Below are 26,345 nucleotides of genomic sequence, written 5' to 3' on the forward strand. Positions count from 1 at the left end.
ATATTCCCTGTTGTAAGGGCATACTGAGATATGCCTTAACAACTGCCTGTGTACAATCAGTACGCAGGCTAATGTACTGGCATATTGCTATATGCCAGTACGTTAAGGTTCAAAAATAAAAAAATCCCTCTATGGGATTAAAAAAAAAGTTACATTAATGAAATAAAAATAATATTGTAAAAAAAATATACACAGTTTTTACAATAAATAAACTTTTCCAAAACATGAAATAATACACGCATATTTGGTATCGCCGTGTCCGTAACAACCTGTACGATAAATGTATAACGTTATTTATGGTTGTGATGGTGCATTATATGTGGTTTATTGTGAGCCCTCAGCAGAGAGGAATACATTCTGTAATCAGGTACCACAGGTCGTGTCTCCAGCATATGGACAATCAGGTGGGTGAGTCAGAGGTGCAGCCATAAGACATAAAGTGTCCTCATTGTCCAGTCTCCACAGGGGGTCATCAGGAGGCAACACCATCACTCAGCTAGAGTGCAGGCGAGCCAACGTAGCAACAACTGGGACAGACAATAGTTGGGCAATACACATAATAGTACAAAAGAGTACAACTCACATACAGACAGTAGAAATACACACTAAAGTCATTATTATAACAGATCATGGTGACCAGAAACTGCCAAGATGTTCCTACCACTGAGGAGTATATAAGGGCTTGTGCGGGGGAGGATGGGAGTTCTGGATTGAGACCTTCAGGAGAGCTGAAACTGAGCCTAGCACTCTGAGGATTTTCCTGTGAATACCTTATTTTGTGGACTGTGTTCTGTTTCCTGCATTGAAGGCTACTTGATTTGTAAGCAGTGGAAGCAATAAATCATGTTGGAGCTGCCCTATTGTCACTGGCTCTGTTGATCATATATTAACTAACGAGCCCCATGACAAAGATGATCGGTGTATAGTGTAAAAAAAAAAAAGAAGAAAACTGCACCGGAACTGCTTATTTTTCTACGTTTTTTCCAAAATAAAAATGTATAAAAATTAAACGATAATGTAAATGTACCAAAAAATGGTACCTGCATAAAGTACAACCAGTCCCGCAAAAAACGAAGTCTCATACAGCTACATCGGACAAAAAAAATGAAAGAGTTATGAGCGCCGGGATGCAAAGAGGGAAATATAAAAAAATAGTTCGGTCCTCCAAGGCCAAAATTGACCGTGTCCTTAAGAGGTTAACACCTTAACGACGAAGGATGGATATATCCATCCCATGCAGGAGCTAGTTCCCACATAAGGACAGATATATCCGTCCTCTGATCGCGTGGGTACTGCCAGTGTACCCACGCGATCATCGGCAGGAGCACGGCTGTTATACACAGCCTGGCTCCTGCCCCAACTCCCGGAATCGAAGCGTGCTCTGATTCCGACAGTTTAACCCGATAGCGACAGTGACATCTAATGTGTTTGACAGAGGGAGGGAGCTCCCCTTTTACCCGAACGGCGCCCACGCAAAGCAATCACGGGGCGCCTTTGGCTTTCCATGGCAGCCAGGGGCCTAATAAAGGCCCCAGGTCTGCCTTCAGCCAGAGGCCCGAGGTCTGCCTTCAGCCAGAGGCATGGTCTAATAGATTGCCTGTCAGTTTTACACTGACAGGCATTAATGCTTTGGTATACTGAGTATACCAAAGCATTATATCTGCGATCAGAAGATTGCAAAGTAAAGTCCTCTAGTGACAAAAAAAAAGTAAAATAGTTAAATAAAAGTTTATGAAAAAAAAAGTTACAGTAACAATAAAATAAAACCACTTTTTTTCCCCCAAAAAGTGGTTTTATTCAGTAAAAGTGTCAAAACAAATAACACATACACATATAAGGTATCGCCGCGATCGTAAAGACTCGAACAATAAAATGAACACATTAAACTGGCGGATAAACGGCATCCAAAAAAAAAAACGCAAAAAACAAGGGCAAAATTATTTTTCCTTTCCCATTCCCCCCATAAAAAATAAAATAAAAGTTAATCAATAGGTCCCATGTAAGTCTTTAGAGCTCTCTCTCCCTAGCCTAGAAAAACTGGAAAACGGAAGGTATGACTCAAGGGCAAAATCTCATGGATGATAATCAGCTGTTGCCATTTACCTCATTGCATGACAATTTTCATATTTCATATAAAGATTTTTACAAATATCTCCGCATTAGACATCTTCTGCAAACTGATTGTCCTTTTGAAGTCACGGCAAACGCGGACATTTTCCAACTATGGTCCCATCCAGACAGTAGCGTGAGAGGTCTACGGCCCCTTTATGATCTTTTAGGCTCAAAAAATCTATTTATCGAATCAGCCCCGTTTTTGGCATGGGAGAGGGAGCTCAACCAAACTTATTCTACATCCCTATGGATGAATTCTCTTAAGTTTATATCAAAACTTCTGCAATGTACACTTCATTATGAGTCGGCAATGAAAACTATACTAAGATGGTACTATACACCAGATAGACTTCACCACATGTTCCCTGGAACATCTCATTTATGCTGGAGGGCCTGTGGAGGTAGGAGCACTCTTCTCCATACTCTGTGGGAATGTCCACTGCTTGTCAGCCTATGGACATCCTCCTTTGGATTAATCTTGCAAATAGTGGGAATGCAAATGACTTCGCCCCGTCCTTAGCATTACTCTTTTTAAATCTTGACCTCATTCCAACAGGGTATAGAGTTATAGCAGCTCATGTATTTCTTGCAATGAAATTGGACATAACTAGATACCGGAAAAGTCCAAAGATTCCTCCTCTTCAAGACATGATTACTCATGTTAATAGCACATGCTCTCATGAGACAATGATAGCATACAAATATCAGTCTTTTCCGAAATATGAGAAATCATGGGGTCCTTGGCTTCGCAGTGCTCATGATAGAATATCATTGTATTACAAATGTATTATCCACAAATTGCACCTGACTGCTCGCCCAAGATATGTTTTGTACCTTCTATGTCAAGTTTTAGGTTATGACTCTTGGATATGTGGTACTTACGTTCCCGTTTTTATTTTGTTTCTATTTATTTTCTTTGTTGACTACATGAGCTACACAAGAAGATAAGATTGTAACTGTATCAATCTGTCTATCATATAGCATCAGTGCATGGAAGTTATATCTTGTAAGCATAAGTTCACAAGGCTCAGCAAAATACGTCTGAAAATACGGAGCTGTTTTCAGGAGAAAACAGCTCCTGATTTGCAGACGTTTTTGTAGTAACTGGCGTTTTTCACGGCCTATTTTACGGCCATTATCGGAGCTGTGTTTCAATGGAGTCAATGAAAAACGGCTCCAAAAACGTCCCAAGAAGTGACATGCACTCCTTTTTCGCGGGCGTCTTTTTACGCGCCGTATTTTGACAGCGACGCGTAAAATTACACCTCGTGGGAACAGAACACCGTAAAACCCATTGCAAGCAATGGGCAGATGTTTGTAGGCGTATTAGGAGCGTTTTTTCAGGCGTAAAACGTCCGAATTACGTCTGAAAACATTGTGTGTAAACATACCCTAACAGAGCGTGGTCTTGTTCACTGATTCTTAATGTTTTCTGGAATTTACCTGTATTACAATGCATCAATGTAACTAATGCATGAGATTCTTTATATGTGGATTCATATGAAAATTTTTACAAAAGTTCAATACAAAATGTAGTGATTTAAATAAATCCCATGTATCCTATAATAGTACTAATAACTACACCTTGCCCCACAAAAATCAAGCCGACATACGGCCACATTGACGGAAAAAATGGTGCAATTGAAAATACAACTCGTCCCGCAGCAACAAAAAAAAAAGTCCTTATACGGCTATGACGACGGAATAAAAATAAAAAGTTACGACTGTTGGAATGTGACCGTGAGAAAACAAAAAATAATCCTTAGTCATTGACGTGCAAAATGGCCTGGTCATTAACCTCTATCCGTCCTCTGCAGCTGCTAGTTCGCGCAGGAGGACAGTTTACCCACGCGATCAGCGGCAGGAGCACGGCTGTTATACACAGCCTGGCTCCTGCTGCAACTGCCGGAATCGAAGCGCGCTCCGATTCCGGCAGTTTAACCCATTAAATGCCGCTGTCAATAGTGACAGCGGCATCTAATGTGTTTGACAGAGGGAGGGAGCACCCTCTGTCACCCCATCGGCGCCCCCGCAAACAAATCGCGGGTCGCCGTCGGGTTTCCATCACAGCCGGGGGTCTAACAAAAGACCCCCAGGTCTGTCTTCAGCAACTGCCGGTTAGGCGATGCCGGAGGCATGACCTAACAGATTGCCTGTCAGTTTTACACTGACAGGCAATAATGTTTTGGTATACTAAGTATACCAAAGCATTATATATGCAATCAGCCGATCGCATAGTGAAGTCCCCTGGTGGGACTAAAAAAAAAAAGTAAAAGCAGTTAAATAAAGTTTGTTAAAAAAAAAAAAAAAAAATTACAGTGAAAATCAAATAAAACGTGGTTTTATTTAGTAAAAGTGTCAAAACAAATAACACATACACATATATGGTATCCCCACGATCGTAACAACTTGAACAATAAAATGAACACATTAATTAAACCTCCAGATGACGGCGTCCAAAAAAACCGCAAAATTCAACGGCAAAATTCTCTCTTTTCTCCCATTCCCCCCATAAAAAAATAAATAAAAATCAATCTATAAGTCCTATGTACCCCAAAATAGTACTAATGAAAACTACACATTGTCCCGCAAAAATCAAGCCCACATACGGCCACATTCACGGAAAAATAAAACAATTACGTCTCTTGGAATGCGGCGATGCAAAAACAAGTAATTGTTTTCTAAAAGGGTTTTTATTGTGCAAACGTAGGAAAACATATAAAACCTTTACATATTTGGTATCCCCGTAATCGTGCCGACCCATAGAATAAAGTTAACATGTTATTTACGCTGCATAGTAAACGGCGTAAATTTATAACGTGAAAAACAATGCTGGAATAGCTGCTTATTTTCAATTCTCTCCTAAAATAAAGTTAATAAAAGTTAATCAATATGTTCTAAGCATCTAAAAATGGTACAATTACAAAATAAAACTCGTCCCGCAAAAAACAAGCCCTTATACGGCTATGTCGACGGAATAAAAAAAAAGTTACGACTCTTGGAATGCAACCGTGAAAAAACAAAAAATAATCCTTGGTCATTAACGTGCAAAATGGCCTGTCATTGAGGGGTTAATGGGGTGTTTAGCTGTTTACACACAAGAGATCTCCCTCCCACCTCCCAACATACACACTCAAATGCGTGTGCATGGTTATCAATAAACTACTTCTGATATTGGCTTACCTTGCAGTAGAACTAAGGCTTTCAAGACACCTTATCCTTGGTTCGACGACAAAATCTGCTGAAAGGGGGCAGTTGGGAGGCCCCCTTAGTCTCATTGGTGGCAAAATCATTGTGTGTTTATGCTTAAAGGATATGTATAACTATTTTTTTTATTTCTTCAATGCTTACAAAAATTTAAATAAATCATGTCCTATTTAAAGCATATCCTACCATTTTAGATCTACATCTGCCATGCAGACCAATGTGTCTCCATGGTTACAGACTGCAAATCTGTGTGATCCGCCCATGCAGAGGTTCGCCTCTGCGCACCTCTTGCTGTCATTCCCATTCGTCGTTCTCCCAACCTCCGAGACACGCAACGTTGAACAGTGCTGACATCTCGTCCTAGGCATGTAGCGATCTGTCAGAGTGATAAACCAAGGTCTCTCATTTCAAGGATTCTGCCCTTCTCAGTTTGCGACAAGTGGTGGTAGGTAGCGCCTTTGGGGTTCCCTCTAGAAATGGAATCCCCAGCCAGAGCATTGCCGACTCTTTGGCTGGGGATTCCGCTTCAGGAGAAAAGCCCCTGACTATACTGTCCATATATGGACAGTGTTGTCAGGGGCAACCCCAGAGCCATAGGCAGAAAAATATGGGACATAGCTAAACTTCAAAAACGCAGAACAGGCCATACTTACTAAATGGGTCTGAAGCATTTTTGACCTGTCTGCGCCCTGCTGGGAATGGGTTTTCACCTACCCACTTAGTAAGTATGGCCGTTTCTGTGTTTTTGAACCCCAGAGCCATAGTCCCGGGCAGAGCACTACTAGCACACTGCCCTGGACCGGGGGCGTAGCTAAAGGCACATGGGCCCTGGTGCAAGAATTCAACTTGGGGCCCCCTCCCCTAGACCCCTGCACACGCCTATACCCAGCTGCCTTGCCCCACAAATGCCCCCACAGTATAATGCCCTCCATAGCTGCCCCCACACAGTATAATGCCCCCATAGTATAATGCCCCTATAGCTGCCCCCACAGTATATTGCCACCCATAGCTGCCCCATACAGTATAATGCCCCCATAGCTGCCCCATACAGTATAATGCCCCCATAGCTGCCCCATACAGTATAATGCCCCCCATAGCTGCCCCATACAGTATAATGCCCCCATACAGTATAATGCCCCCATAGCTGCTCCATACAGTATAATGCCTCGATCGCTGCCCCATACAGTATACTGCCCCCATAGCTGCCCCATACAGTATAATGCCCCCATAGCTGCCCCATACAGTATAATGCCCCCCCATAGCTGCTCCATACAGTATAATGCCCCCATACAGTGTAACGCCTTCCATAGCTGCCACATACAGTATAATGCCCCCCATACAGTATAATGCCCCCATAGCTGTCCCATACAGTATAATGCCCCCATACAGTATAATGCTCCCTCAGCAGCTACCATATGAGCCCCCCCATACCCAGTATAATGCCCCCGTATGTATGTACCTAATAGAAAAATAAGGTTTCATGTGGCCAAAAAACATTGCACTCAATTTGGCTTTTATGCCCCTTCCACATGCCAGATTGGAGCTAGGAGCGTGAAAATTTGACCATTTGCAGATCTTAGCGACACCTGCTAATTCATCGATTTGCATAACCTTACGGCTTGCCCTTCTTGGTGTTGCAATTTCAATGTTGTAGTGTGTGTATATATATATATATATATATTTTATATATATGTATATGTAGATATAAAAATAAAAATAAAATAAAGCAAAGGGATATTTGCAAAGTTGCATACATTTTTATATCAGATGCATTGGAGCAATAGAAAAAAAAATGGTTTCAAAAGTGTACATAGCCCTTTACATATTTTACAATGCTTTCTTCTGAATACCTGGGCACTATTCTGTGAATATGAGAGGTGTACATGTGCCATTAAAGATTACAGTGATTGTACAAGGCCAAAAAAGATTTCTGTCTGAAACCTATAACCACAAATAAATGATAAAAAAGCACATTCAAGAAAAAGTTCTTTATATTTGCATCTCCATTTGCAAAGATACACACTGGCAATATATGTCATACACACTATATACATACACTATTATAGAGCAGTCATATATACATGTAAAGCAACACAGACATACACGGAGCAACACAGTAAAACAAGGTTGGAGAGAACACAATACATTTCCATATTACACGACATAAAACACTTCACAACCGGAAGGTCCAGCAACACTATATCAGTCTACCCTCCATCTGCTAATGAATGCTAGTCTCTCAATTTACTACATACAAAACATGAATACTATTAAAAGTGCATTTTTCTAAATTACATAAATAACATAACTTAACATTGTGCAAAATTAAAATAAATAATGCATCATTTCATTTCCTTACAGTAAGCCATAAAATGTGTCGTTCAAGGGGTAAGGAGCAGGACAAGGTGGTGACTCCATTTTTAAACGCTTTAAATAATAGAAAAGTTTAGCATATTTAACATTATGCTAAAAGGTGCAAAAAAAAGTGTTCAGGTTAAAGAAAGGATTGTCTCATCACAGACTACCCTTTAATATGAGAGTCGGGAAGTTGCGGTCAGCTGCTAATTTGTAGCAATAACTGACTGTCCATGTAATACACGGATGAGCCGTCTTCCAGAGTTGCTGCTTGTTAGCGGCTCTGAACTCTGGCTAATATAGAGTGGAGTCCGGAACGGGGGACCCCTTTTCTATGTAATTCATATGCCCTTGCTTAGATTGGCCAGCCCACTGACACAGGAAGGACACATCATCAAGCCGACCTGTAAACAGATGTGGTGGGGTACAGTGAGGAAGATTACAGGTAAAAGTTCATTTTAACATTTTGGGTGCCCTTACTTATAATAACATCCCATTTCTTGTGACAGGCAAGTGTAACAGTAAACAGTGACGCCATAGGGGCAATGCCACAGTATTAAAGGGGTTGTTTAATCAGGATAAGCCCTGTCCGAATGCTCTATATGGGTATATGGACGTCATAGAGGGGGTCCAAAGGAAAGAGCCGCTAACAATTAGCAGCTCTTGCTCTGGCGGACTCAGGCTGTCCATGTATTACATTTATCTGAATGGCTGCCATGTAATACTAAGTTTCAGTAAGATCAGGCGGCTCACATATTAAAGGGGTTGCCTGTGATGAGAAACCTTTAAATAAGCCCAACCCAGTTATGAATAGAGGTTTTAAAACTACAACTACCGGTCTATAAACCACAAGTTTAGAGTCTCCTAAGACTTTCAGCACCACCAAACTATTATATTGTGACGAGGTTATTTAACTGTACATGTGTCACTGATATTACGGACGCTAATGTTGCTTGGGCTTCAAGTCGTGGCCTTGGACACGAGATTGAGGTTGGTCAAATGATAATTCGGTGGGGCCCCAACAGTCGTGATGACCACATTTAATGCAGTGAAACGCTCATGTTATGTCAATAAGAGGGAAGATAAATAGCTGGCAGACAACTCTAGCACTCTTAATCTATAAAGGAAACAAGAAGAATGAACAGGTAAAAATCCAACCAGCCAGTTCCTTGTCGTCCGCCCAAACATTCGGAGCCAGGGAATTTATTGCTGGAAGCCTCTATTGTTGTTCGTAGATCTACTGAAATCTACTAGATCTGCCATCTAGCTTTGTTCTGAAATGTTATTTAAAAAATTCAAATAAAAGGGTGTAGCATTGGTAATGAGCAGGAGCAATAACTTACATTAGACAAAGTGGACTGAGTGACAATTTTCCCCGTGCTATTCCTAGTCAGATTCTGGCAGAAGAGGTCACCGTGGTACATCAACAGATGAGCCGTGGCTCCTACAGTCTAGCATCAGTGGGAAAATACATGTATAAAAACATTATATATTCAATTTTGTAAAAGCAATAATAACACTTTACTGCATGATACAAACTATCCAAATCTTCTGTTTGTCATATAAAAGTGTCCATTATTCCTTAATACTTTGAAGAAGCTGCAAAAGGTGATTCTCGATGACTTGTTGAACTGAAACAGTAAGGACAGGCTGGTTAGTGTGTGGAGACCACTGACTGATGGAAGACAGGGAAAGATAAGTGTATTAGACCGATGTAACACCTATACAGAAAACATCTTCATATCACAGTGTAAGAAAAGGTCTGATTCTATTTATTCAGACCTATTAGGAAAAGGAAAAAGAGAATTTGAGAGGGTAAAAAACTAAAACTAAAAAAAGGAGAAACAAAAGGTAATCTACTTCATGGAGCCCCTAGAACCATTGATGGCATATCGCTAGGATATAGTGTCATTTGCGGATTGGTAGGAGTCTGACCTATGGGACACCCAATAAGTGCTATAATGAAGGTCCCGCAATACTCCCATCCAGATGGCGTGCAGAGAAAATGCGAAAGGAGCACCCTTGTAACAGATGGGAGACCCTGCGGTCAGACCCTCACATGATTGTGGGGGTCATCCTAGCGGTATGCCATCCCTTCCTAAGACTGGAAAACCCCTTTAAAGAGGACCCATCAAATGTTCTGAAATTTCGGTTTTAGTAAATACTTGTATTGCCCATAAATTCTTGAGCATCTTTTCTTAGAACTCTGCATTGTGCTATTCCTCTGTTACACCTCCTGGAAATGCATGAATAAATGGACAACTGGGTGTTACCATTCTTATTGTAAAAGGGGTGTGTCCTTACAAAGTCTGATACTGTCCAATCAGTGGTGACAATACCATAATGTGTCACATCCTATTGAGAAGGGAAATAGTAGCACCCAATTTTCAATTTATTCATTAAAATAATCCTGTTGCTAGGAATGCAAGGTTAGTACACAAGCTACACCAATAACATAATGAAAGCAGGGTAGAGAAGCTTTTACAGACAGATATATATACACCGATCAGCCATAACATTAAAATCACTGACAGCTGAAGTGAACAACATTGATTATCTCATTACATTGGCGCCTGACACCAGGTGGAATATATTAGGCATCAAGTGCACAGTCAGTTCTTAAAGTTGATGTGTTGGAATCAGAAAAAAGAGCAAGTGTAAGGATCTGAGCAACTTTGACAAGGGCCAAATTGTGATGTCTAGACGACTGGGTCAGAGCATCTTCAAAACTACAGGTCTTGTGGGGTGTCCCCGGGTTTGCAGTTGTTAGTACCTACCAAAAATCATCCAAGGAAGGACAACAGGTGAACAGGCAACAGGGTCATGGGCACCCAAGGTTCATTGATGTGGGGGGTGAAGGCTAGTTCATCTGGTCCGATCCCACAGAAGAGCTACTGTAGCACAAATTACCGAAAAAGTTAATGCTAGTTATAATAGAAAGGTGACCCCCTGTCCACCACCAAAGCCACATACAATGGGTATATGAGTGTCAAAACTGGAAGGAAGAAGGTGGCCTGTTGTGATGAATACCATTTTCAATTACATCATGTAGATGGCCAGGTGTGTCGCTGATCAAGGGTAAGAGATGGCAGCAGGATACACTATGGGAGAACGGCAAGCCGGAGGGTCCTGGCATTCATGTGGATTTCACTTTGACATTTACCACCTACCTAATCATCATTGCAGACAAAGTACATCCTTCATGGCCACGATATTCCCTAGTGGCAGTGGACTCTTTCAGCAGGATAATGTGCCATCTCACACTGCAAAAATTGTACAGGACTGGTTAGAGGAACTTGACAAAGAGTTCAAGGTGTTGACTTGGCCTCCAAATTCCCCAGATCTGAATCCAATCGAGCATCTCTGGCATGTGCTGGAAAAAAATAATTCATGAAGGCTCTACCTCGCAACCTACAGGACTTAAAGAAGCACTCCGGCAATTGATTTTTTGCACATATCATGCTAACTCACCAGCAATATTCTAGCAGTCTCATATGTTTCTTCCCAGCTCAGTTGCATCTATAAATTTGGAAGCCTTTCATTATGAGCAGCTGTGTCATGTGATCTCCACCAGAATAGCCCATGCTCTCATGTGTAGACAGTAGGTAATTTCTCCTGTGTAGATGACTTCCTGTGAACTACAGGATTACATCATCACTAGTCAAATCCCTCCTCGCAGCTGACCCCTCCCCTAAACATCTAACTCCACCCTCCTTGTTGCTCTGTATGTCCTTTATGCACATAGTGCTGCTGAAGAGATTATTTTTGCTCTATCTAACAGTACAGTGATATAATAGGGGAGTATATACAATGATTAGCTGCAGATTCCCCGGACTCACACTTCCTGTCTATACTATTTGTTAGTGCTGTGTGCAGAGAGTCCAGTGTATTACTATGAGATGCTGCTCCTCACTGCCTCTGTGTAAAAACAGACATGGGGAAACCTATCACAAGCAGGAGGCAGGGGAGACAGGGTGAACAGACTCTGCAGTGGGATTTATGGGACAGAAGTTCTACGTCATTGATCTATCACTTGCTGCACTTAGATAGGACGCAGAGCAGTGCAGTGTAATGAGACTCCGCCCCCTCTGCTTCTACAAAGCCAAAAGCATCATGGGAAATGTAGGTTACATTAGGGGAACCATATCAGAGGGGAAGAAGGAACCAAGATGGCAGACAACCTACAAATGACATCAACTACAACAGGTGTACACAAGGCATCTACACTATTTTTTAATAATAGCTGCACTATATAGGCAAAAAAATATATAATTTAATTGCTGGTGTGCTTCTTTAAAGGATCTGCCACTAACATCTTGGTGGCAGATACCACAGGACACCTTCAGAGGTCTTGTGGAGTCCATGTGTGGACGGGTCAGAGCTGCTTTGGTGGAACGAGGGGAATCTACACAATATTAGGCAGGTGGTGTTATGGCTGATCGGTGTATATCGAAGGGGTAGTCTCAACCGTAAAACCTCTTCTCAGAAGGAAACGGTCCCATGCAATCATCTGATCACCCCAGGTCCAGCTGCCGAAACTCATAACAATCAACGGTCACCATAGGGGAAAGCTTTAGAAAGTACTGGACAATGGTGGCGTTTGACATTGGGCAATATGAGCAACGGCACACATAGTGTTTACAGACATTCAGTTTGCATTTTCTCTATAGGAATTCAACCATAAATATTCTATTATATAGTAAGGACATGCCCTTAAATGATATTTACTGCATGGCTTTCTATTGACTTAGTAAGTGACGTTAGAGCATTTTCGCAATATTGACATGTTGAGCAGATACGGACAATAAGGAGCATGATGCCGTGCTTGCTGTTTATGTGGTAGGAAATATAATCACTTCTATGTACATAAGTTGAATAGGTTTGGACCTAGACCGAGAGGGTTGTTGGCTGTAAATACATAACTTACCACTCCTGTGGCCCAGAGCTACAGACAGGTCCATGGAGTTATATCCAGAGTCTGTCTCAATGGTCGGATCTGCCCCATTCTCTGCCAGTCATAACAAATTATCAATTAGCAACATTGAATAAGTCTAAAAGTTTCCCAAATCCTTTTTCACCAAGAAAGTCATTGTCATTAGAGTAATATATTCTGTTCTATGGGACTACATGCACATTGAAACAATTTAACCAATTATGTAGCGGTAGGATCAAACACATGTTTACCTTTGGGTACCATATTACAGTTCACATACAGACAGAGTTAAGGCCTGTGTTTTATACCAGCGCTGCATTTTTCTACTTACCTGATCAAGCTGTCAGTTAATTTATTTTATTTTTTTTGAAAATGTAACTCTCTTCTATGAAGCAGAGCTGAATTCACAAATCTGCTGGTTGTTATTGGAAACAGTCGACAAGTGTGTTGACAGACCCAGCCCTTACAGCTTAGCTGAGATCTATTATGCAGAGGAGTTGTTATTTTTTCTATATTAAATTACTGTACAGTGTCTGGTGAGACTACAGCAAATAATCACTAGGTAGACGACAAGGAACACTGGGAGATTTCACCTGCAGAATAGCTCTGGTCTATGTTACGGGCTGTAACTCAGGATCACTACAGAATAAGTAAGGCTATGTTCACACAGAACGGATTTGCCATAGGCTGACATTTCGATTTCTGCCACGGACCTGCACGTGGGTAAGCCCCATTGTAATTAAATGGTGCTAGTCCGCGGCTTTTTAGTGCGCAATCCACGGCAATAATGAGCAGTCACGCAGATACTTTAGCATGTGAACTAAATGCCTAAATCCTGAACTTGTGAACACGGCTTCATGAAACGTAACTTTCTATGTAAATTGTAATGTGTTATATGGTTTTCAAAGGTGAATATACGCTTGAAAACATACTGGTGACTTGGTATTACATCTATGCACTGTGTATACTCACCTAGAAGAATTTTCACACATTTCACATGATTGCCATGAACCGCATATAACAAGGGTGTTCCCCCATTCTGTAAAAAAGAATACGTAACATTATTGGGTTATTAAAAACGTTTCTCTACTTTGTAGTAGAAGCCTTTGTTATAGCGGTGCTCTTACCCAGTCATACTCATTGACATCCACTCCACACTCCACCAGCATTTTCACAATATCGGTGTAGCCTTTACTACAAGCCAGTGACAGAGAACTTTCTCGACCTTTACCGAGGACTTGAGGATCCGCACCCTAAATAAAGGACAGATTTCTGTGTATGAACGTATTTTTACAGCTTCAATTTTGCCTTTTGTATCTAAAACGTAGAAATAATTTATTTTGAAGCCCTTCCCATTTCTCACATTCTGAAGCAGAAATTCCACAACGGCTATCTGTCCATGAGCAGCAGCCCACATAAGTGGCGTGAAACCTTCTTCGTCTGTAAGGTTAATCACGTTTTCTGAAAGGAGGGTAAAAAAAAAAAATGGAAAAAAAATTGTCAACAAGCACAGAATAAATCGAGGATACTAAACACAATACATGGAGGTGCATTAGCTGCTTGGCTCCGGAGATCGTCAAGTTCAACTGGTGGGAACTTAGGTATATTTGTGCCCCGAAATTCACGGAATGGTTGTATAATTTAAACATGTATGGCTACACTTGGACGGCCCTGATGAATGATCCCATGGTCCAGTCCTTGATAACATTGAACGCATCTGTACAACTGGAAGGTGCCGACACTCGGGAACTTTCTGCACTTGGCTCAAGAATAGTTTACATAGAGCACATGCAGTTAGGGGGCCACTTAACTTGCCCCAAAATTAAAGTGCGTGGTCTGTGACAGATACCCTTAAAGTGCAACCATTTTATGTTTAGGTGATGTCTTATTCACGTCTTAGGCCCCACGCACACGCCTGCGGTTTTCATCTGTAATTACGGATAATCTGCGGACCCATTTATTTCCATAGGCCAAAGACACCTTTTCGCATACTTACGGATGTGTGTCCAGGGCGTATAAATGATACGCAAAACATAGAACATGTCCTATTCCCATCCGCAATTGCGACATGGACTCGCCCTAAGAACTATAGGCACCCGTGTAAAATTGTGAACGGCTACAGATGTGCATCTGTAGCTGTCCAGAATTGCGGAAGCGTTGTAATGTGACGGCACGGTATTCCCCAATAAAATGGCACCTTAGCGATCATGTGACCTTCTCAAGGGGTTGGGACATGTTGGTTACATAATTTGCAGCCTCTCTTTTTATTTTCCCGCGGATCCGTAAATACGATTGCACTATGGATGCACTACGGACCGTATATTCGGACAGCGTGTCAGAATGACGGTGGACTTGCGGATAACTACGGATCCGTATTTGCGGAAAGTAAAGAACACTATGGTCATGTGCACGAGGCCTTAATAGAGGGTTTCTTAGGAGCTTGGATTATCTATTACCTTGTTCAAGACGACTTGCCAGATACACCATCTCGCCTTGAGCAGCCAGCTGGTGAACGGACAGTGCTGCGGACGGGACAGAAACGGAGTTTAGATCGCAAGACAAAGCGTACAGTACAAAACGCATGCAGTTTATGGCCATTATGATTCTGGTATCACTTCCCTTCGTAATAAAATCCTCCCAGACTACTTAACAGTAAGGATATGCCTAATCTACCAATGAGGAAGGAGAACTCTCTCTTTTAAAGGGGTTTTCTTTATTTGATGTACATAAAACAATCATTCTATAATTAAAAGTTCTGCAACTTTCTAATATACTTTGTTTCAACCCCTTCCTATTTTCAAGATCGGTTTGCTGTTCCTAAATTAAAGTATTGTTATTTTCATCCAGAGGCTAAAAACCTGTAGGGACCTAGTCCTGTTCCAGCTGCGAGCAGGATGCCATTGCTTGCAGGCTATATTTCCATCGACTTTATTAAAGGAAATATGTGAAACACATTTTGACTAAATAATCAAAGAGAAACGCAGTCAACGAGTCAATATAACCCTGCAGGACGGAGCAAGATGGAGCAAATAGCAACACGTGACTCAATATAGTGGGTATAGTATAGTGGATATAGTATAGTGGATATAGTGGGGATGTATTCACAGAGAGACAGACAGCGATTCCCCTGATCATTCTGCCATTTCAAGAGCTCAAATAGAGTTCTTTCCATCTGACAAGCGAGCAGGAGCAGAGATTATTTTCAAGTCGATGGAGTGTAGAATCCAGGGGGGCCAGAGCGTCTCAAACTATTCAACCTTATCCTCAAGTTTCTCATGGACCATGATCCAGGATAACTTTAGTTTCACGCGATCTAAACGAAACGAAAGAGTTTTCAATGCCTGGCTATTGTAATTCTAGAAGCATAAATAGGTGTGTTTGGGGATATCGGGAACAAATTTATTTAGTAATGCTTCCTAAAGGGATTAATGGAGGGACATGCGTGTCACTGATTGTAAAAGATAACAGGAGTGTATCCAGAAACGGCGTACCCCAAGTCCACCAGATATGGAATAGTGAACCCTCGCCTCCACAGCCCATGAAACAATGGGAATTGTATGCAGTCTAGGGAATACGCTGTGAGGTCTACATCAGCACAAATCTCTCATATGTCCCGATAGTCCCCTACATTGTATCAGTGCAGGTAAAATGGACCAGTTTGGAGTCCAGGCGGTGCAGCTCACAGACGGGAAGCTGGACGTGTCCCCCTCTCAGCCATGACAAGTATTACATCTGTATAGATTTTCAGCCTCTTTATCTTAAGAAGAATGTCCCCATGTTCACTGATAGCAAGCAAAAATCTTCAAAATAGTGAGGAATTGAAAAGCAAAGTGCATTACGTCTATATGAGTCTGAGCGGAATGATAATATAGCAGGCAGTAATACATCCATCACATAAAAGTACTTACAGTTGATCAGGAGGGGAGTAGTCGACACCTCATTGCCTCTGTGTTTGTTTGTCAGTGTGGTGGACTGCTTGATGGGAGAAAAATGTTTGGTTGTTGATGGCGTGTACACGTGTCTGACTTGTATTCCGGGGGACGGGGATGTGTGGATGTTGCATTCAGCTGAAAAGAAAAAAGCATCATTGAAGGGTTTTTCCCATAATCAAAATGTATCAACTATCTCCAGTATGGGTGATAAATATCTGATCTATGGGGGTCTAACCGCTGGGACTCCTATCCAGCACGAGAACGGGCTTTCCCCGCCATCCCTGTGAGCCCTATAGGAATGGAGTGGTACTGCGCATGCTTGGCCACCACTCCATTCAATTCTATGGTGCTGTTGAAGATAGTGCTTGAACCCCCACCGATCTGATATTTTGCACCTATCCTATGGATCGGTGATAAATATTGATTATGGTAAAATCCTCTAACGAAAACATATTAAACAGCTTATAAGATTATGGGAATAACTTTTTAGCAAAGTTATTCCCACACAAACTTTACTTGCGATCTTCCATCAGGCACGGAGAGACGCAGCTGGCTGAGGTAACCGTCATGAACGTAGATGTGATCGATAACAGGTGTCAGAGACACGCAGGACCCGCTGTAAACTAAGCCGTCAGTCCTGCTGACCTGACGGATTCAGGTTTGATCACAAGATACAGCTTCTATGTATTCAGGATACATAGAAGCTGTATCTCAAAAAGTAAATTGTTTTCTTAAAATAAAAAACAGTTAAAAAATTTTTTAAATCCTGTAATACGTTGTTTTATTTAAAAAAAAAATGTTTACAACACCTTTAACCCTTCCAGGCCCAGACGATTTTTCATTTTTATGCTTTTGTTTTTTCCTCCCCGACTTCGAAGGGTCATAACTTTTTTGTTTTTTTCATTGACACAGCCATATGGGGGCTTAATTTTTACGGGACAAGTTGTACTTTCTAATGTTACCATTTAATATTATGTGCAATGTACTGGGAAGCTGGAAAAAAAATCATAATGGGGTGGAATTGGGAAAAAACAGCAGTACCTCCATATTCTTATGGATTTCGTTTTTACGGTATTCACTATACAGTGAAAATGACGCATTACACACACACATTATATAGTTTTCGTTATGTTTTAGTACCTTTAAAAAAAATAAAAAAGTTTGAAAGAAACGTAACATTTTTTGCAACGCCATATTGTGACCCCGTAACTTTTTTTATATTTCGGTGTACAGAGCTGTGTACGGCGACTTTTTGTACGTGGAAAGATGTTGTTTTTATTAATACCATTTTGGGGAATGTCGGGCATTTCGATCACTATTTATAAAAAAATTTGGGGGAATGAAGTGGCAAAAAAAACCTGCGATTTAGCAAATTTGACCTTTTTCCCGCTACGACGTTCACCGTATTGGATAAATATTTTTATAGTTCGGCCATTTTCAGGCGTGGGGATACCTAATGTGTTTATGTTTATTATTGTTTATTTATTTTTATATGTGATGTAGGGAAAGGGGGGAGATTAGAATTTTTATATATTTTTTTAAAACTTTTATTTAGCCCCCCTAGGGGATTTGAACCTGCGATCATTAGATCGCTTATGCCATAGACTGCAATATCACAATATTGCAGTCTATGGCAAAATCAGTGCATTGCTATTGAGACCTGCCACAGACAGGTCTCAATAGCAATCTTCCTATAGCAGGCGAGGGAGCGTTCAGAAGGCTCTGAGCTGCTATAGGAATACACCGGCTCCTGCGATCTCGCTGCGCGGGAGCCGGTGACTGGCCCTGAAGTGAAAGTGGCAGTAAAAATCCCTCAGATGCCGGTGGTCACATCTGACACTGGCATCTGACGGGTTAAATACTTGCGACCAGAAACTCTTCTGATCGCAAGCATTGCCGCTGGGTCCCTGCTGTGTAACACAGCAGAGCCCCAGAGACCCGGCGGCTAAGGTGCCTGCTGTGCTTCTGAGCGCCATTATATTTAGAATACCCTTTCATGATGTAAATCTACAGATATACGATGTGAAAGGGTTAAGGGCCAAGGAAAACCTGTGAGGAACCCCCACCATGCTTCACTGTGGGTTGAAGATTCCCCAGCAAGGAGCTCTCTCCAGCTCTTCTATAGTTAAACAGCCTCCTGTTTGAGCCAAACACGTCAACTATGAAGGCTTCTTGGTAGGTACGTGGCCAGCTTCTCTCTGCCGCCACTGGCTGACACCTTGCATTGCTACACGGGGGTTACGGCACCCGTTTCCCAGATGACAAAATATTCTGTTGATATGCCACAAATGTCTTAGTTCTTCAAGGGCTATTACAACCTAACAGCAGTCTTGGACTTCTGCCGATATTAAAGAGACGTTAGTTTGATGTAACTCAACAGTTACTGTATCCGTTTCCTTTCCCAGCTTGAACATCACGTTGAAACAATTGTGTGCTGTAAGATTTCTGCATTGGAGACCTTGTTGATGAAGAATGAGCACGCTGTGACTTTTAGGCGAAATTCACACGACCGTGTGCATTTTGCGCGTGTTGCAGTTCCGTGTGGCATCAGTGTTTATTGCGTGGCTGCGTGTTTTTTGAGCGTATGGCCTCGTTATGACACGTGGTTTTAATGTTTAGAAACATAAATGAAGAAGGTAGTTTTATGATTTCCTTTATTTCGTAAACTGTAGCGCGAATCACGCGCGGCACACTGAATTGCGTCCGTGAGCCGTGCGCGATGTTGACGCACCCATTGACTTCAATGGGTGCGTGATGCGCGAAAAACGCTTAAATATAGGACATGTCGCGAGTTTTACGCAGCGGACACACGCTGCGTGAAAAACACAGAATGTCTAAACGACCCCATTGACTTACATAGGTCCGTGCGAAGCGCGTGATTTTCACGGACGTAAAATACGCTCGTGTAAATAAGGCCTAAAAGTACGTCCACACATGGCGTGAACACTGCAGAATTTCACACCCGGTTTTCTGTGCGGAAATGCTGCAGCGTTTTTGTAAGAGAATTGGACATGCTGCAGATTAAGAATTGGCACCGCAAGTCAATTTCCGCACGTCTTTTCTACGGAAATTTTTCGTAGCGTGTGGATAAGATTTGTTGAAACCTCATCTACTTTGTCACTACTGTAATACGCTGCGGATAATCTGCAGCTAATCCACCCCGTGTGCACATACCCTTAATCAAGATTTTTATTTGCGTCTTTTTTTAAAATCTGAAATGCAGTCTATTAATTAATATGTGGCATTACTAAAAGCAGGCGTGTAGCTGGGATCTTTGAAATTCTAATTCATCTTATTTTCTTTAATCTTCATAGTTATCTCTCATCTTCTTATACTGCAACTCTGCCTGTTTATATTTGCTGCCTGGTAGAAGTACTAGCCCACCACATGCTCACTGAGATATCTTTGCTTTTTGACAGTCACAATGGTGTATCAAATGACTGCAGCATCAGACTACACATAAGGTTTGTATGTAGTCTGTAACCATGGAGGCACATAGGTCTGCATAGGAGCTGTATACACTTTATTGTACTGTATTTAAATCAAGACTATTTGCAATGTGGCTTCATTTTTAGTTCAGATGCATTGGAGCAAGAAAAAAAAAATGGTTGCAAAACTGCACATAAAACGGAAACGCATATAATCATAATATTCGCAAATTGCTAACCTTTAAATAAGACGGAGGCTACTTCCAGGTCAGAGTTTACTTGATCTTGGATATTTTTGCTGTCTTCTTCATTCAACGACTTGACAAAGCGAGAACAGACATTCATATCAAATCTATTTGGTAAAATAAATTTCATTCCCATTGCTACATTCTGAGCGGTTCCTTCCTCTGGGTTAGATTCCATCACATGTTCCACTTTGATGTCAGGCATGCTGGATAGACAGAAGCTAACACACTCTTCACCCGACAGCTCGGCCGAGCCCTCCAGATTGTTCATGGCGGACATGGTAAAGCAGTGACTCATTTACAGCCTCAATTGTTAATTCTGCATCATAGGATCGTGCAGTCCTGATCCTGTAATCAATTAGAATGTAAAATAAATACTGATGAAATTGAAATAATACAGGCATTCTGCCAACACCTCAGTGATATGAGGCACTAAAGTCTATCTTCTTCATATTTGCTCTGGCGGGTGGTCTCCTATTGCGGACAGAGCATTGGGGAAGGTTCCTGCAACTGTAGGTTGCCAACCACCCAGAGGTTGATCTAGTCTGAGATCTGTGAGGTAAAATGGAACACGTATAGAAGACCTGTTTTATTTTATAATCAATTTGGATTGTGATATAGGACAGAAATGTATAAAGAATAGGAAGAGATCATGATTTTTATTGTAATTCTTTTTACACATGATACCGGTTACCTGGAGTTAAAAAAACAAAACAAAACAATTGCACTAAGTTTTAGGCTGCAATCTCCATCCTTTCCTTTATTTTCAGACATTCTGATATTTAATTTGCAACCGGGTCCTAGTTTCAGACTTTCTCATGTGGCTATGTCCCTCCCAATAATACATGCTGGATTTAAAGAGGCTCTGTCACCAGATTTTGCAACCCCTATCTGCTATTGCAGCAGATAGGCGCTGCAATGTAGATTACAGTAACGTTTTTATTTTTAAAAAACGAGCATTTTTGGCCAAGTTATGACCATTTTTGTATTTATGCAAATGAGGCTTGCAAAAATCCAAGTGGGTGTGTTTAAAAGTAAAAGTCCAAGTGGGCGTGTATTATGTGCGCCGATCTGCTGCAAATAGGAGATAGGGGTTGCAAAATCTGGTGACAGAGCCTCTTTAAGGGTATGTTCACACGTAGTCAACAAAAACGTCTGAAAATCCAGAGCTGTTTTCAAGGGAAAACAGACCCTGCTTTTCAGACGTTTTTTTACCAACTCGCATTTTTCGTGGCGTTTTTTACGTCCGTTTTTGGAGCTGTTTTCATTGGAGTCTATGAGTAAACAGCTCCAAAAACGTCCAAAGAAGTGTCCTGCACTTCTTTTGACGAGGCTGTATTTTTACGCGTCGTTGTTTGACAGCTGTCAAACGACGACGCGTAAATAACAGGTCGTCTGCACAGTACGTCGGCAAACCCATTCAAATGACTGGGCAGATGTTTGCCGACGTATTGGAGCCGTATTTTCAGACGTAAAACGAGGCATAATACGCCTCGTATACGTCTGAAATTTGGCCGTGTGAACATACCCTAAGGTCTGTGTGTCTAGGATGCTGCTGCCTTCACTAGCTCTCATGTGTCAGCACAGCCTCATTCCTGTACTGCTTTCCACTTCTACAGCTCATGAGGGATCTCTTCTCACTTGTACTGACCAACACTAATGCTGGGGAGTGTGTGATACACCCACTCAGGACGCACATACAGTTCAATCCTATAGTAGAGAAGGGGAACGTCAGTTCCCTGCTCTGCTATTCACTGAATAACGCGCAAACAGGTGCGAAGACATTACTGCCTCGTGCCTGTCTGTGTTGAGCTGTGAGCGGCTCAGCACACGTATTCAGAGCCAGCTGCCCTTCTGTCATATACTGGCGAGTCCTCAATGCCCATCACATTTATTTATTGTTTAGCCTCAATGCCCGCCCTAATGGCATATACACAGATGATGGGGGTTATATACATGGATGATGGGGGTCCCTGTATATAATCCCCATATATATATATATATATATATAAATAAAAGAGGGTGGGCATTGAGGACACCATAGACCAATAGGGTGCCTGAAACACTGGTATATGCCAGAAGTCCAGTGGAACCTGAAAACATGCGCCGAGGTACACAGACAGGAGGAGCAGAGGGATCTCCTCCACTCGTCGTTGGAACGGGGTTAGAGGAGTATATATTTTATTATTTTTGTTCGGCACTATTGAAACTGTATGGTGACATTATACTGCGTGGGGGGCAGCTATGGGGGCATTATACTGTGGAGGCAGTGTCAGGGGGGTATATTATATACAGTAGTATACAGCAGGCTCAGGGGATCTATATTAATTAAATGGCATGGCATGCAAATAGGGAGCGTGGCATGCAAAGGGGTGTGGCCTAAAATATTTTATTCATTGTAATCGAGGTTACCTGTTCAATTAATCGTGATTTTGATTTAGGTCATAATCACCCAGACCTACTTTGACGCACACGTGTGTCCTGACACCTTCCTATCATAGCCAGTATTAACTTTTTCAGCAATTTGTGCTACAGTAGCTCTTCTGCAAGATCGGGCCAGGCGGGCTAGCCTTCGCTTGCCTCTCCCATCTTTATTTACATTTGCCATTTTTTTTTCTGCTTTCAACACATCAACTTCAAGAACTGACTGTTCACTTGGCGCCTAACATATGCCACCCCATGACCGCCATTGTAAGAGTGCAGTCGCACGCGGCAGATTTTGTTGCAGAGATTTCTGCGACTGAAACTGGTTGCATTCATATGACTAAAACTTGTGGTAACGTGAATACTGCCGAAACAACACCAGATAATGGAATGAATTTTCAGTTGAAGAAATGTCTGCCCCATGTGAATCCAACCTAACAAGACAACCAATGTCATTCCCGTCACCAGTCAGTGGTTGTAACGTTATGGCTGATCTGTGTACAGCCACGATCATGGCTGCTTGTTTATAATGTGCAGTCACATTTGCAGTAGCAGAAATCTCTGAAAAGCATTAAAGGGGTTTGAGTGCTGTATAGAAATCAGTGCTGGTCCAAGATCACCGACCATATATTAGATTCCGACGTGACCCTCGTATATTAGATTCCGACGTGACCCTCGTATATTAGATTCCGACGTGACCCTCGTATATTAGATTCCGACGTGACCCTCGTATATTAGATTCCGACGTGACCCTCGTATATTAGATTCCGACGTGACCCTCGTATATTAGATTCCGGCGTGACCCTCATATATTAGATTCCGACGTGACCCTCGTATATTAGATTCCGGCGTGACCCTCGTATATTAGATTCCGGCGTGACCCTCGTATATTAGATTCCGACGTGACCCTCGTATATTAGATTCCGGCGTGACCCTCGTATATTAGATTCCGACGTGACGCTCGTATATTAGATTCCGACGTGACTCTCACATATTAGATTCCGACGTGACTCTCACATATTAGATTCCGACGTGACTCTCACATATTAGATTCCGACGTGACTCTCACATATTAGATTCCGACGTGACTCTCACATATTAGATTCCGACGTGACTCTCACATATTAGATTCCGACGTGACTCTCACATATTAGATTCCGACGTGACTCTCACATATTAGATTCCGACGTGACGCTCACATATCAGATTCCGACGTGACGCTCATATATCAGATTCCGACGTGACGCTCACATATCAGATTCCGACGTGACGCTCACATATCAGATTCCGACGTGACGCTCATATATCAGATTCCGACGTGACGCTCATATATCAGATTCCGACGTGACGCTCATATATCAGATTCCGACGTGACGCTCATATATCAGATTCCGACGTGACGCTCACATATCAGATTCCGACGTGACGCTCATATATCAGATTCCGACGTGACGCTCATATATCAGATTCCGACGTGACGCTCATATATCAGATTCCGACGTGACGCTCATATATCAGATTCCGACGTGACTCTCACATATTAGATTCCGACGTGACTCTCACATATTAGATTCCGACGTGACGCTCACATATCAGATTCCGACGTGACGCTCACATATCAGATTCCGACGTGACGCTCACATATCAGATTCCGACGTGACGCTCATATATTAGATTCCGACGTGAGTGTCATTTTGATTAGATTTCCTCTTTAAGAACACAGGGCATTTGGCATTCGGTGTAGGAAACTGACTCCACCTGAAGTGTGTGAATGAAGCCAAAGTCGTTGTCTTCATGTCTGGTGCATCAGCTAGCAGTATGATAGTAATTACAGACCAGCAGGATTCAGTGCAGTCCACATCAGACGTGTAATATCAGGAGAGACAAAACAATCCCCAATCACAGGTGAAGTATGAGGAACTGGCGCAATTCACAGGCAGACGTGTGATAAAAAAAAATGCCGCAGTGCTACTCAATGGCAGCCACACACAGGTGATAATATCTTATATCCCCATCACTTACCTTAGCTGTCTGCTATTGTTATAGTGTTGTTCTTCGTCACTTCCTGTCTTACGTCATCGAGACTCGACACCCGGCCATCACGTTCTCCTTCTGCTGTACTCCTGTTCCTAGGGGCGCTGTAAGTGTGCGGGCTGTGCCATCTGTCCGCCCTGCTTCTGGGGAGTAGGAGTATTGCACCTCTTCGTACACAGAACTCCTGCCGCCCCATCCAGCCCTAGGCAATGACGTATTACCATCGCGACCTTCCCGGAAGTACGTCATGAGGCAAGATGGCCGCTCACATGTGTGATTCCGGCAACGTGACTACCCGGTGGTGAGGGAGACGGGACGTGTATGCTGGCGGAGAGGCACTGGGGTATGTGAAGGGAGCTACCGGTACTTCTGTATTTGCAGGATTGGTCGGGATCGTTGTTGTTATTATTGGTAATACATTGTCTTCTAGTCCCGGACGTGGCCTGATATATGCGGGCGATTCTGTAATATCTCCTGTATTGCCGTGTGGTCACGTGGTGCAGCAGCTGTACGATTCCTGGCTGCCATACACTATTGATCCTTCAAGTGATATGTTATAGGGTCTGTCCCAAGATCATCACTTATATCCTATTCACAGGGTAGATCACAAATGTCTGATGGCTGGGACCCCTACCTATCACTAGGACTGGGATCCTCACTGCACCATCACAGTCCTGAGTTTGCCTTTAATCGGTGGTCATGCATGAGTTCTTCCCCACCATTCACAGCCTAGAGGACTGACCGGGACAGCGGAGTACAACATTTGGCTGTTTCCGCCAGCCCCATAGACATGAGACCTGCTCGACCGCCGCTCCATTCAAGCTCCTCCTCACTGCGGGATCGGGACCTCTGTTCTAGTGATCGGCGAGGCCCGCAGCGATCAGACGTTTGTCACATATCCCGTGGATAGGTTATAAATGTCTATCTGGGGACAACCCCTGTAAAGCGGACCAGTCACCTCTCCTGACATGTCTATTTTAGTAAATACTTGGATTCCCCAATGAAATAACAATTCTGGAGCAAGTTTTTTTTTTTATTTTTTAAACTCTGCGTTGTGCCGTTACTCCTCCTAGAAATGTATGAATAAATTGACAACTGGGCATAACCACTCCCTGTATGGCTTCGTTCACATCTGCGTTGGGGTCCCGTTCCGTCAAATGGGGCCCCCCTAACAGACACAAACTGACACCGACGGAGCCCAGAGGTTTCCGTTTCCATCACCATTTATTTCAATGGTGACGGATCCGGTGCCCGTGGTTTCTGTTTGTCTCTGTTGTGCACCGGACTTGTCGTTTTGCCGGTCATGCAGCCAACATTCACAAGAACACCTCTTGTATAAGATCTAGTTCAAACTAATATGATTCCCCTGCAAAATCAGATGCCAGGCTTCATTTTTACAGAATAGGTTAGAAAATGAGAGAAGTAATTTGATTGGTTGCCACAAATTTTTCTATGTACAGTACTTTTTTTTAGTTTTTTTCTCGTACCTATTCCTCCCTATATGGAGAGTAGGAGCGCTTGTTTATACAGTGGGGCTTAGGTCCTATTGACATTACGTTATTGCCCTGCGTTTATCATGTCAGTCGGGAAAGCTTCCGACCTACACGATAAAAGCGTTCATAGGGCTCCATTATCCAGACAGAGACCAAAAAAAGTGTTCTTTTGGTCCGCGTTC

The 26,345-nt window shown here is 42.4% G+C and overlaps 2 protein-coding genes across 7 annotated transcripts in view; one reads left to right on the forward strand and one right to left on the reverse strand.

Annotated features, from left to right (window-relative positions):
* Positions 1-7,292: 7,292 nt before the first annotated feature.
* ANKRA2 (ankyrin repeat family A member 2) lies at positions 7,293-24,895 on the reverse strand. 4 transcript variants are annotated; one of them, XR_012850612.1, is made up of 11 exons: positions 24,659-24,895; positions 20,207-20,560; positions 16,516-16,674; positions 15,064-15,129; positions 13,971-14,068; positions 13,735-13,860; positions 13,580-13,646; positions 12,602-12,682; positions 11,146-11,312; positions 10,845-11,047; positions 7,293-9,305 (listed from the first exon to the last, which is right to left on the reverse strand). XR_012850612.1 is itself a non-coding variant. In XM_075838146.1 (9 exons), exons 2-9 carry the CDS (start codon positions 20,508-20,510, stop codon positions 9,250-9,252), a joined length of 957 nt encoding a protein of 318 aa, XP_075694261.1. In that variant the 5' UTR covers positions 20,511-20,560; positions 24,659-24,894; the 3' UTR covers positions 7,293-9,249. The 4 variants fall into 4 exon arrangements, 2 of the variants coding, with proteins under 2 accessions (XP_075694261.1, XP_075694270.1); XR_012850611.1 differs by having other exon boundaries at positions 10,845-11,312; XM_075838146.1 differs by lacking the exons at positions 10,845-11,047; positions 11,146-11,312 and having other exon boundaries at positions 24,659-24,894.
* UTP15 (UTP15 small subunit processome component) overlaps positions 24,735-26,345 on the forward strand; it is a 34,978-nt gene continuing 33,367 nt past the window's right edge. The window contains exon 1 of one of the 3 annotated variants that reach the window (XM_075838132.1): positions 24,735-25,013. The gene's annotated coding sequence lies outside the window, so the exon portion shown is untranslated. The remainder of the gene's footprint in view (positions 25,014-26,345) is intronic. The other 2 variants (XM_075838123.1, XM_075838115.1) reach the window with 2 other exon arrangements.

This window comes from Rhinoderma darwinii, chromosome 1 (genome assembly GCF_050947455.1).
Source record: "Rhinoderma darwinii isolate aRhiDar2 chromosome 1, aRhiDar2.hap1, whole genome shotgun sequence".
NCBI lineage: Eukaryota > Metazoa > Chordata > Amphibia > Anura > Rhinodermatidae > Rhinoderma > Rhinoderma darwinii.

Coding starts and splice junctions, on each gene's coding strand:
- ANKRA2 (XM_075838146.1), bottom strand. CDS start 20,510: ATGAGTCACTGCTTTACCATGTCCGCCATGAACAATCTGGAGGGCTCG. Junction 16,675..20,206: donor AGCCTCCGTCTTATTTAAAG/GTTAGCAATTTG, acceptor TTTTCTTTTCAG/CTGAATGCAACATCCACACA. Junction 15,130..16,515: donor TACTCCCCTCCTGATCAACT/GTAAGTACTTTT, acceptor TCCCGTCCGCAG/CACTGTCCGTTCACCAGCTG.